The sequence below is a fragment of the Canis lupus genome, chromosome 27 (assembly GCF_011100685.1).
Source record: "Canis lupus familiaris isolate Mischka breed German Shepherd chromosome 27, alternate assembly UU_Cfam_GSD_1.0, whole genome shotgun sequence".
NCBI lineage: Eukaryota > Metazoa > Chordata > Mammalia > Carnivora > Canidae > Canis > Canis lupus.
The window spans coordinates 38,381,796-38,394,630 of NC_049248.1; the positions used below are offsets into that span (position 1 = coordinate 38,381,796).

General features: G+C 40.8%; 1 protein-coding gene across 9 annotated transcripts in view; it reads right to left on the reverse strand.

The window, feature by feature from the left end:
- The window catches only part of SLC38A1 (solute carrier family 38 member 1), a 69,307-nt gene that overhangs the window by 14,243 nt on the left and 42,229 nt on the right, over window positions 1-12,835 (reverse strand). For all 9 annotated transcript variants that reach the window (XR_005380075.1, XM_038577428.1, XM_038577432.1 and 6 more), the window contains 5 exons: window positions 4,011-4,084; window positions 2,491-2,583; window positions 2,099-2,180; window positions 1,061-1,143; window positions 66-124 (listed from right to left, as the gene is read on the reverse strand). Coding sequence is in view for 8 of the 9 variants with exons in the window: in XM_038577428.1 (XP_038433356.1) it covers window positions 66-124; window positions 1,061-1,143; window positions 2,099-2,180; window positions 2,491-2,583; window positions 4,011-4,084 (391 nt within the window). In the remaining variant the exon portion in view is untranslated. The remainder of the gene's footprint in view (window positions 1-65; window positions 125-1,060; window positions 1,144-2,098; window positions 2,181-2,490; window positions 2,584-4,010; window positions 4,085-12,835) is intronic.

Here is a 12,835-nt window from a genome sequence, read left to right on the forward strand (position 1 = left end):
CAAACAATGAATAACTGGCATTGTACTATGGCAAAACTAAACCAACCCTTTTCATCAGCACTTACCACTATAAGGAAAAATACCATACAGCTCAAAGAAAATCCACTAGTATAGCCAAGATACCCTAAAAGAAAAGGTGAAAAAAATTGTTATTATTTCACGTATCATCTTGTTTTTTCAATGCATTATTTCAAGCATAGTTCCAATAATATGCAAATATGCCTGTGTGAACATAAGATTTATTATTTGAGAGTGCTACTTTATTTGTTAAAAAAAAATGGTGACTTTAAATAAAAACATTATATTACTGTTTTGATTCCAGTTTTCCCTGATACACTAGACAATGAAGATTCCCAGATCCAGGGAAAAAATTGGCCCCAAATTTGGCCATAGCTCTTGGTTGCTATACTCTCTGATGGAGACCTATGGCCAGATGCATTTGCTCCTTGATCTACTCCATAGTTCTTTATTATGTACCTATTGTGTACATAGTGAATATCAGCTACAACACTTCTCTTCCCACATGAGGGGCACACACAGGGGAGATGAAGTGATTTCTAGGAATAAATTGAGCATCTGGGGCTCTTCACCTTGCTACCCTTGGAATCCCCCAACCACCATAATTTCCACAAAAGCAGGGTTAACTTGTATGTGGGAGGCTGCACAGAAGCAACTTTCTGTCTTGATACTAGATTTGAAAATCTACTTATCTAAATAATCTGGATATTTAAGATGTTGTATAAAGAGAATTCCATTTTCTGTACTTTTCTCAGAGGAGACTGTAAGTTGTGCTATTGGATATATCACCATGTCTGCCGCTGGCCCCAGAACTTCACTTCTCCGCTCCATATCTCAGTAGGATTGCTTAGGAGGGTCACATACTGACCAGCGTTTTCATCCCATATTAAAGTTAAGCCTGATTAATACTTGTAAATTTATCATTCACTTAAATCTTTACCCCACGAGTGAAAGTAGAGTTGGCAAAGTTGTTCATTTTTATCCGGTTTCTGATTCATCTGGGCACTGTAGAGACTATGATAAAAGCAAGCTCTTTCCTTACCTAAGTTCTTCAAGAGACACAGAGGAAGGATTATGCCAAAGGTAACCACCACCACCAGAACACGGCCATCCACATACCAGGCTCTGAAAGAGGCATTTAAATGGTTGGGTCACATTTTTGTAGAAAGTTGTATTTTTTTTTTCCTCAAATGTAAAATTTCACGATGTATTTTAAGGAATTTTTACTATTATTAATTTTTACCATTAATTTCTATCATTATTCAGGTTTATCCAAACACTTGAACCCAGCCACTCCTCATTTACTATCGTCTAGCTCCCAAGTGGTAGAAGGGATTTTTCCCCTCCCCCATCAGCTAAATGTGGCGTTCCTTTGAATTATTTACATGGTTTCAAAGCTGAATGCACACACTGCATTCTGTTAGATTACAACATGTCTTATCAATTATTTAAAGATAAGTTCCTTTTTGTTTTGCTTGGCTAATACCATTGAAAAACAAGTCAGCACAGGTAGGCATTGCTTTCTCCCTAACCTCTTGTATTTGACCTTGAGTCCTGATGATAGAACACAAGGAACTCTGGCTTCTATGATTCTCCCTTGAAAGAAAACAGAAAAACTAGACTGACAAGAACTGTTAAACAAGAGGGAGTCAAAACAACCGATGTGCCAGGTGTACCTCCAACATTTTCCAAGCTTAGCTGTATCTTTAATAAAGTTGGCTCATGTAAATTTTGCTCCCTTCTTTAAGAAAGAGACAACGGTCTTAATGCGTGTTCCACTTCTGTGTTAAATATACGTCTGTGTTAAAAGTACTCCGTATCTGTTCTATTTTGTAGAAACTAGATATAGATCTCAGGCTCTCTGGGAGGTGCAGCATCTACCGTTTGCAGCCTGACAGATAAATCTACCTTTTAAATGTTCATATTCAAATGGCTTTCATTTATATAGCCCTAGAGAAATTTGTTAGAGCAACAAAGAAAGAAAAAAAAAAACCTAGGGAAAACTCAAAAACTTTGGTTAGCCCACACTTAAATTAAAAACATTTTAGTTATTTCACAAAAAACATGGTCGATAACTTACGAAAATGCCTCTTCCTTTCCCATGAGAAACTTTATGGCAGAGGGTAGTTCATTTTTTACTATGAAGAGGTAGCTCAGCATTGCTAGAGGAAAATGAGAACATTTTTAGAAAGAAGATACTAAGGCTCACGTTGCAAGCTATATAAAAGGCTAGCAGCCTGTTCTTAGACTGACCTTCAGTAAGACACAAAGACAGTTTTAGCTACTCCGTATACTTGGTTTTAAATAAGTGACTGCTCTCTCCGCTTTGCTTTCCATGTGCCATTTTAGCAATGAGAACGATCCTGCTTCCATTTTGTTAAAATTCATCCGGCCACCCAACCACCAGAATTAGAAAAGATAATAATATTCACATACTTTTAAAGTTATGTATAGAAAGCGTGTTCTTTTTACCTCCAGTGTTCTGTAGAGAGGTGGCTCCAAAGATTACGAGCTTCCCTGTGGTGCCAAAGACCTGTTCTCCCAGCTTTTCATAAACCATGCAGCCTATTTAAAAACCATAGTTGAGAACACAAGAAATGACAGGGTTCTAAAAGTTAAAGAAAGCCAAGATTTCCTCATTCCATGGACTATTCCCCAAGTTATTCTGTCTTTCTCAAAATCACACAAATAGCCTTTTGGGCTTTGCAAGGGGTAAGGCGTTGCAACCTCGTGACATTTTAAAATGTCAGACATGACCACCATTTCTCCTTTTTCAGGTTGGCTACAAAAGCATTACAATTAAATTATTAGGTCATAAGGCTTATTTTAAACTATCTCGAAAAGTCTTTGTCTTCTTACTTTACTGGGGGGAAATTCCTATTCTGGTCTCCCTCTCAGGTCTGATGATATCATTAAAATAAAGATTTGATTTAAAAATACAAATCCTATGGCTGGGATGAAAGTTCCCTTCTGAATTAATTACGTGAACCGATGAGGTTAACAAGGAATTATCTTAATCACATTCCACAAATGCCTCATGTGTCCTAAACACAGTAAGAAACATGTAAGAGTGAACACCAGAACTTTGATCATTTGTAAAATTTAGTTCAAAGATACGCAACTCAGAAAAGAGACCAATAGGTAAATCTGTCAAAAGAATAATTTGGCTACAGCAAAATCCTAACATGTTCAATGGTCTCATCTCAATAAATACTAAGCTGCTAAGCCATTCATTTAAAAAAAAAGTGTTTATATTTCTTTATGACAGTTTGGCTCACATTTTTAAAACGTTCACAGAAAGCAATATAGGTCAGACTATAATTAAAGCTTTGTTTAATCTCTCATAAGACTGGTGTTTACACAAGACAATGGTAGATCCTCAATTTATTACAAAATGTCCCAGCTAAATGGAGTCATCTATGTACAGTAATAGTTGGTCAATGTGGTTTTAGCTAAAGTCAAAGTCAAAGTATTACAAACAGAATCCATTTGTCCCAGGAATAGAAAATAAACACTTCAGGTATTACACTGCCCAGAACCTGGAGCCTTTCCACAGCACCCTCACTCCCACGTTGCCTCAGGCGTAACATTTTCTCCTCGGAATATACACAAAAAAGAATGAGAGCTCTGTTTACTTTTAAAATCTTGAAGGCTATAATATCAAAACATGGAATCCTTGTTCTGAATTTATTAAGACCTAAGGAAAAACTGAAGCCTTTCAAACAGAGGCATCTCAAACTAGAAAAACAGGTATAATTGGGGGTTTGCTTTACATGACAACGCTACCCTCTCAATGTCCAAGACAATGCAATTTCCATGGTGCTGTGTTTATTTCTCTGGGTCAATACCACTGTAGGTTTTTGAGGGACTGTAGGTCAAAGTACTCTTCAATAATCAGTTGCTGAATCGGGACGGTATCACTTGTTTATAGTATCACCATGCAAATCAGTCACCCTGGCTTTAACAAAACTAGACATTTATTATCAGCTTACCTGTTTCCTTGGAACAGATCAAAAGAAGGTTTATTGAATATATAGATAGCAGTGTCACAGAAGTCAAAAGTATCCTAAAGCAAAGAAAAGAAGTCTTGTAATAACAATAAAAGAACATAACTCGGACCTTACATTTTCGAAGGGCAAAGGCTTATTTATATGGTTAACCCTATATGGTAACATCCAAATTTTGGAAACTATTAGTCACACCCTCTTTAAAATCCTCCATAAAAATGCTCTACCAAATAAAGAACTGTTCATTAGAATCTGAGTAACCCTAACAGTGCAAATCCTCTACATAATTCAGAGCCTAAATAGCTCTCTGAGGTCATTTCAGTTGAGATGACTTTCAGACAGTATTATGAAAGAAAGCTTTTATTGTCTATGATGCACTTTCTGTTACATCTGAGTGAGAAAGTGTGAAAAGGGTGTGGGGACTGGGGGTGGTGGCGGGGGTAGAGGGAAAAGCTTGCGGTGACTCTTAGGTCAACGACCACGTGCCTTTAGGCAACCTGCTCAGTTCTCTCATCCCTTAGAGGCCTCACCTATAGCACAGACGCAAGCTAAATGATGTCTGAGGTTCTTTTCATCTAATTACTCGGTGGCTATTTTTGAATCGATACACTGGACCACTGAGATAATTCATTTTTTTTTGCACCTGGTTCCTCTTAAAGACTAAGCACTTCTTTTAACGGATGGGAAAATCTTGACAAGCAAAGTGAAAAGACTTTTTTGACAAACTCATGTTTTTGTTTTAGTACATATGGCTCATTATCAAACCCTCCTCGAGAAAAAACACAGCTAAAATGGTGTGGGAGATTGCATAGATTATTTCTGAATCATTTGGTTAAGACACACTTAGTAATTGAAAATAAAGCCTATTTACTAAAAAGAAAAAAAATTCCAGTCCCCCAAATGAAACCACTTACTCCCTGATGTAGGGAAATATAGTCCTAGAACAATATATTACGGCAGTTGATTCCACATTTGAATAATTAAAGCTATGATTTTTCTAGCAAGTGCAGTTGGGAGGCACTTGGCACATCACGCAATTCTCTCTGTGTGAGCTCTCTCTTCCCAACCCCTTCCCCCACCCCACACACCTGCTGAACCACTGTCCTCGGGCCCAGCTCAGATGTCACCTTCTTAGGTGCCTTCCCTTGCCCCAGGCAGAAAGAAAGACAGCTCCACGGCTCTCTCATGTCTTATGGCGTTTTGCTGCTCCTGTGTGCAGTGCAGCCACAAGGAGATAAGGGAGGGACTACAGAATGGTCAACTGCAGAGAAGATGGAATGCCATAGATTGGTCACAAAACGTAAAAGGGGGACAGAGCTCAGCAGAGGTAAAAACAAACACTGGGGGAAGGAACAGAAAACCTAACACTCTGGGTGAAGACCAAACTGACCAGCTAATAAGAAGGGGAATTTGGGTTAAGGTATGATTGTAAGGAAGAACATTCAGACATATATGGACTTATCTAAGGTCCTTGAGTAGGAGGGTGAATAAGGGGTAAGACCCTTATTATCTATTCTGGCTTAGGGAAAGGAGAAACTGAGAGCAGGCATTTATGAACCATCCCAGTAGTGTTGATATACGTAATGGACCACAACTGGATATGCTCTGCCAGAGAGGAAGATACAGGACAAAACTGTGGTATGATTTTTCTTTCATCTCATAAGAGATAAGCCATATTTATTTTGAAGTTCACTCATGTTTTTTAGGGACACTGAACACTAGCTGGCAACTCCTACATGTGACAAGCCATAGAGGACTTCTCTGACCAGCATGGGCATCCAGCTTGGGATAGGATAGATGGAATTTTCGGATTAGCCATGGGCTGTTCTAGAGTGATCACATGTCCTGTTGAGTCTATTCTCCCGGGACTGACCTAGTGGGGAGAGGGGATCTTGCCACTGGGCCCCAGGCTAATGAGTAAAGAGTATGACCTTGGAGGAGCTATGTGCCTAGTGGGAGGGATAATTACTAACGTCTACATAATAATTAACCAAAGGCCCTAAGCTGAGGAGAACTGGGTCTTTATTAGCAAAAGAAACATAAGGAAACATCTGTTCACTCAGCTAGTAGCCCCTGGGATCACATGGTTCTTGCACATGGTTGCCTCTTAACACATTCTACTGGGTTGAATCTCTTTGTAGGTGATGCTCAGCTGGCCTGTGGCCGTTGACAAGAAGTAAAGGATTTCTTCACTCCTAACACGTCTTTTTCTCTTTCTGGGAGAAAAGTGTTGGTCAGGGAGGACATTAGCAGGGAGTTCCACCTATCTTCTCCCCTACACTTAACAGCACAGTGAGGTTCTCCCACAGTCATGAAAATGACCCTTGTGCTCCCCTGTTTAAGGACATAAACATTGTACCCTAGACGTAAAGACCTGTAGCAAGAAGTCTGACAGCCTCTGCCTTTAATCATCCCATCGCTGAAGATGGTCTTTCCATCCCTCCCAAAATATAGAGCTTCCCTCCACAAACTGAAAACTCATATGCAGCAAACCCTTTTTCTAGCAGGTCATAAGAGGTAAAATCCGGATGTAAAATTTTAAGACGGCTTTAGGCTATAAAAAAGATCTAGTAATATCAATGGAATTAAAATTTAGGGAAGTACATCTCCTTGTTTAGATTCTTAGAAAGAAGCGCTAAGTTGTCTAACTGGCTACAATGACCCTAGAGTAGTTTAAGGGGATCCAGGGATGTCAAAGACACAAAACATAACATCAAAGAGAAGGAGCAGGAGGGATGATTTGCCAGAATGTGATGACTTATTTGAACATTTCTCCTGTCCTTGAGCATGATTGTACCTCTCTTTGTCCAGTTAGATATTTGTACATATTATTGTGGTTTGCTGGAAGAGAAATATACGCAGGTATTCCTGTGCTAAGAGGAAGATGAGTGATTCAGGTTTTCATCTCATCCAGACATCATGATTGCTTGCACACCTCTAATCACTGACTACAAGTTCTAACGAGGTTAGAGCAAAAGCCGCCTGCTGAAAAAGGTGTTGTGGTGGCAACTGAACCTCTGCAATAGAATCTGAGCTCTCAAAGTGTTGCTATTTCAGACTTAGGTTTTGCCTGGAAGAGAAGGGGATCCAGAACATGTATCTGGACATGGGCACTGGGGAAGCAGCAGCGGGAGAGTTCTCTAGTGAAGAACGTGGTCAGGAACTTCTGAGAACCCTCGCATGTCAGCAACATCTTGAAAGAGGTGGTGCGGGGACAATCCTTGGAGAGTCTGTGTCCCCTGAGGAGAAAGAGTCCTCAATTCTAGACTCTAGGATCAGAGGGGGGCCTTTAAACATTGCCCTGCCCAGTTTTCCACCCAGCACAGGAATGCTCCATGCTCCATCCAACATACAGGCATCTATCCAGGTCTGTGAAGTGTGTCACAGGGGACACATGTGGCACTCACCCCATCCTGTTTCTGGAAAGAGCCACACATAGGGAACAGAGGCTGAGCTGAAACTACTGCTGCTCTTCTATCCTCGGGGTCCTCATTTCACCCTTTGGACCTACTTGCATCTACTTGTAATGGAAACCGTCTTCCACCAAATAGTCCATCTGATGGTGCTCATTTTAACATTGTGCCCTTTGACCTAAATCTCTCCAAATCTCCCAGCTATCATCCTGTGATGGAGGTTTCAGGCTCTTTACATCTTAGTCATGGTCCAGTTCCTCAACCATCCTTCTTCATGGCTGTGTGCCCCCAAACGCAAATGCCATCACATTGGTTTTGGTCCAAATAGTGCAAAGCGTGTTAAGATTATTAACTTGAGCTGGACATCATGCTTCCTTGAAGGCAACCTATTTTGGCGTTCATTTTTACAGCAGCCAAGGCACACCTGATTCTTACTGAGCTTCTGTTGGAAACGGCTATTAGGCTACTCTTCCTGGCTCTGTCTCATGTACTTTTTTTGAAAAGATTCTGCACTTTTCCATTACATCTATCTTTCCAGTCTCATGATATCTTTTTAAATTGTTGATCTTTTTACTTATGTATCAACTGTCTCATCAAGCTTTGTATCTTGAATTTGCCTTCATCCAAGTCACTGGTACAAACTTTGAATACAACAAGACCCCCATCTAAAAAAAGCCCCCAGTCCAGTCAACTGCTCCAGCCAGAAACCTGGAAGTCACCCTTGATCTTTTGTCCACTCTCTCATCCCTCATATCTAATCACTGACAAGTGTCCTATTACTTCTCCCTCCAAAATAGATCCTAAATCCATATCCATTTTTTTTCCATCTCCACTGCCACTACTCTAATCCATCACTTCTAATTTCTGGGCAACTGTAGTAATCTCTATCTATTTCTTGTTTCCTACCCACCCCCACCCCCCCAGTCCTTCCTCCACTTGACAGCCAAAGGAATCTTTTTATTTCATTGCTTTATTATGTTCCTCTGTTACTAGACATGACAGTTTAATTCAGAGTCACGGCCCATCCTATTTGCCTATTTACATACAATACCAAGCAAAGCACATAGCAGACTCTTGGCTAAAAATAAGTGAATTTACAGAATATTAGCATCTCATTTGTAAATCATATAAGATTATGCCAAATGTCTTGCTAAAATCAAAATACATTCTGCCTAAGACAGTTCTGTGACCTACTAGTTCACTATTATCTCAAAAAATGAAGTTAGTTTAGCAAAACCATTTAGGAAAACCCTATTGACTACTATGAAGCTATATTTTCTACAGTATTTGCATATAAACAAGCTATTTAAGAATTTGCCCTTGAATATTGCTTGGGATCTATGTTTTACCACTTCTGAAAGCTGGGATGAAATCTGCCCATTTCTAGTCCGCTGGTGATACTCCTGCTCTTCATGATTTCTTAAATATTTCTGACAGTGGTCTCAGATATATTTACTGTATTTGGTGCAAGAAAATTTTGGTTCCTACCTTAAAGCAATAACATGTAAACATCTGTTTTAAAAACATTTATTTGCTATTATTTTGAATCACATCAGTAAGACTGTAATTCTTTGTTCTCCCATAACTTACCCAAAGACTACATGGATAACATTATAATAAATTTCATTTCTTAAAGTACTATATGCTAATCAAATGGAAAACTGTGACAATAAATGGAACCAAACATTTAAGACAACTGAAATGTTTTGTTTTTTAAGTAGGCTCCACACTGGGCTACAGGGGCTTAAACTCACGACCCTGAGATCAAGAGTCAGACACTTCATGGACCAAGTGAGTCACCCAACACCCCAGTAATTGAAATGTTCTATGCCATGATTGTGGTGGTGATTTCACAACTGTATCTGGGCAAACTTATCAAATCCTATCCTTTAAACTGGAGAATTTTATTGTATATAAATTATGCCTCAAAAAAAAAATTAAAAAAAGACCAACTCCACATTGCTTCAAGGATGATGAGACTATCTTTTAAGTCTCGCTAAATAACAAGCAATCATATGACATACTCCCCACCCAGCATCCATCGGAGCCCTTGAAAGAGGTGGAGATGAAGCAGCAGTCATCGCTGTGGATCCAGAAATAGATTCCATGGGGGTGTTCGGGGCTGCCATGCAGGTGAGTGCTTTCAACTCCTCCTGGACCCATTCCTCTTAAAAAAAAAATAAGAGAACCCTTCCCAACCTTCCCTGCATGACTCTCCCTGTGCTCTCCCTTGCCAAAGTTTAAAGCAGCTGTCCTCAAAGTTTAATGATATATCCGAATCTCCTTAGGATCTTGTTAAATTGGAGATTCTAATTCAGTAGATCTGGGGTGGGACCCGAGACGCCGCATTTCTCACAAGCCCCCAGGTATCGTGGATGCTGTTGCTCCACGGGCCACACCTGGAGCAGCAAGGATTTAAAGTCGCAGGCATGGGCTGCGACACATACGTCTCGGTGTTTCTGTTTCTCACGACTGCTGTGCCACATCGCCTGCCACACTGTGGGTGGGGTGCCATGCCAACGTCACAGTGTGACTACCTATGACATGCACCCCACGCTGTCCAGGTGGGACTGCAGTGAAGGGAAGCATTTACAGCTGGAGCATTATCACTCCTGTGGGATGCTGACCGGCTCTCAGTGTGAATGCGAGGTCCAGTCGACTTCCTTTGGTCAACTTCCCCAGGGTATTAGGGCATTATATACCTCACCAACATATATATTCTAAAATTAGGGGCGCCTTGGTGGGGGGGGGGTCAGTTGGTGAAGCATTTGCCTTCAGCTCAGGTCATGGTCCTGAGGTCCTCTGATTCCCACACCCCGGCTTATGTGTGTGCTCTCTCTCCCTCTCTTGCTCTCTCTCTCTCCCTCTCTCTCAAATAAATAAAATTATTTCCAATGCTACATCCCTCCCCCACCCCAGCCACATCTCTTTCCTTCCAAAAGGGATCTGAGGCTCACCACACTATATACTTCTTCCTCTTTTAAATCCAGTTAAAAGTATAAAACTTTTAACACCCTCATGATTAGAATAGTCCATAGAAAAACTCCCTGCACTAGAGGAAAAGTAGTCTTTATTACTAGTCTTGCTTTTATCTACCATCATCTCCCACCAATCTACAGCCCCTCCCTCCACAACTCAGACACATACAAGCTGGTCAAGGCAAAATATGTATAAGAAATCTTAAAACTCCAGGACAAGGGAATTGGACAAACTGTAAGGAACATATTGTTTTCTGGCCAACCATCTTCCTCCAGTCCTTCTCTGTTACTGGCCTCTCTCTTACTCTCCTCTACCTCTTCCCTTTTTCCTACCTTTCCAAGCTGTGTCCACCTTCCTATTTTCCCCCTCCAGTTTTTTACACTAACTCTCTCCGCTGTTCCATCCCCTCCCCACCAACTCCTCCAAAGGGAAATATCTATGTGAAGTGAGTAAAGATTTAAAAACACTGCTGCAGAGAGCAGAGCGCTAGCTGGGGACGAAGGGAGGGCTGGGCAGGGTGGAGGACTTTGAAAGAGTTACCCAACTGTGTGGGTTAAAGAGCTCAGATTCGGGGGTGGTTTCCAGCCAGTGTGACAGAGGACCAGTGGAGAAGGGAATTTTAGGGTGTGGGAAAGAGAGGGGGTTTTCAAGTGAAGGGCAGTGACATCTAAGCTGGACAGGGAAGGAAGTGTGCTTCTCTGTGAGGTTCTCAGAGACAATGGTTCTCCATGACATTGGAGGAGAGACCCAGTGGGAGTACCTGAGGAAGGAGCCTGGAAGTGGAGGGCATTGTGGTCAGAAGTAGGATATCTGGAGGGTAACTGCAGAGGCAGGATGGTGCAGCATGGTTCCTGGCCCAGGGGAGCCATACCACTAGGAGGCTTAAGTGGAGAAGAACTGGCAACCAGAGAAAGAATCATCTATTTAATGAGAGCTCAAATGGAAGGAGATGTGCCTGAAAGTGAGGAGAGAGGGACCAGGTGTTCTGAATCCCTAACCCATACGAAAATTTTAAATATTTTGGAAAATGTAAAATTCTCTTTTACATACAAATCCACTTCCTAGAACTTTAATTGACTTTAATGAGAACTCAATATAATTCACAAAACACAAATTGATCATTACTACTAGTAAATTTAGGGCATTTTCACTATATCAGGCCCACACTAAGCACTTTTTAAAATATTTCACTTATAAGTAGTACTATTACTATTTTACAGATAAGGAAATTGAAGTTCAGAGAGGTTAAGTATTTTGTCTAAGGTCACACAGTTAGCATGAGAACCCTCAAACCCGGGATGCCTGGGCGGCTCAGTGGCTGAGTGTCTACCTTCGGCTCAGGGCGTGATCCCGGGGTCCTGGGATCGAGTCCCACATTGGGTTCCCTGCAGGAGACCTACTTCTCCCTCTGCCTATGTCTCTGCCTCTCTGTATATCTCTCATGAATAAATAAATCTTTTTTTTTAAGATTTTATTTATTTATTCATGAGACACAGAGAGAGAGAGAGAGAGGTAGAGACACAGGCAGAGGGAGAAGCAGGCTCCATGCAGGGAGCCCGATGTGGGACTCGATCCTGGGTCTCCAGAATCATGCCCTGGGCTGAAGGCGGCGCTAAACCGCTGAGCCACTTGGGCTGCCCTGAATAAATAAATCTTAAAAAAAAAGAAAGAGCCCTCAAACCCTCATAGTCTGACTCCAAAGACCTTACCCACCCATGCTCTATTGTCTGCCAAAGTCAAATGTCCACAGAGGAATGACAGTGTAAAAAGGAAAACCTTGCAGAAGACAAACAACTTAGAATGAAATACATCATAATGTTAACAGAGCCTGTTGTAACAGTGAGCTTTTGGGTGATTTCTTTATACTTCATTTATTTTTTGCATTTTCAAAATGGTCTTTAATGATTATCTTACTTTTACAATATTATTAAAATGAAAATGAAAAGAACCTTTCAAATGACGGTAGTATTGTTTCAAATCTTCCTTTCACGGGGGGGGGGGGGGGGGCGGAGTGGTTAAGAGTTGCATCTGTTTAAACCTCAAAATCATTAATGTAGTCCCTATTTCCTTGAAGGATCTCACCAAATATTTAAAGAAAGGAGCAGAAACATATAATTATTCAGTTCCAAAGTGCACTTCCCAGTCACTAGATCATGATTGGATTTCAACATTCTGGGGGTCAGAAGACCAGCACACCAGGACCTAGTAGCATGCAGTTATTTGTAATATTTACACATTAAACTAGAGAGTGAAAGGGATGGTTTTAAAATGCTGAGCTGGGAAGAGGCAGGGATCAATTATTTGTACAATTCCTTCCATTTCTTTCCTTGCAGGTCAATCTAAGTTTTCTAGTATGAAGCTGCTCTTAAACCGCCCTCACTGCTGGTTACGTATGTCAATTTGTCTAATGAAAGAAAT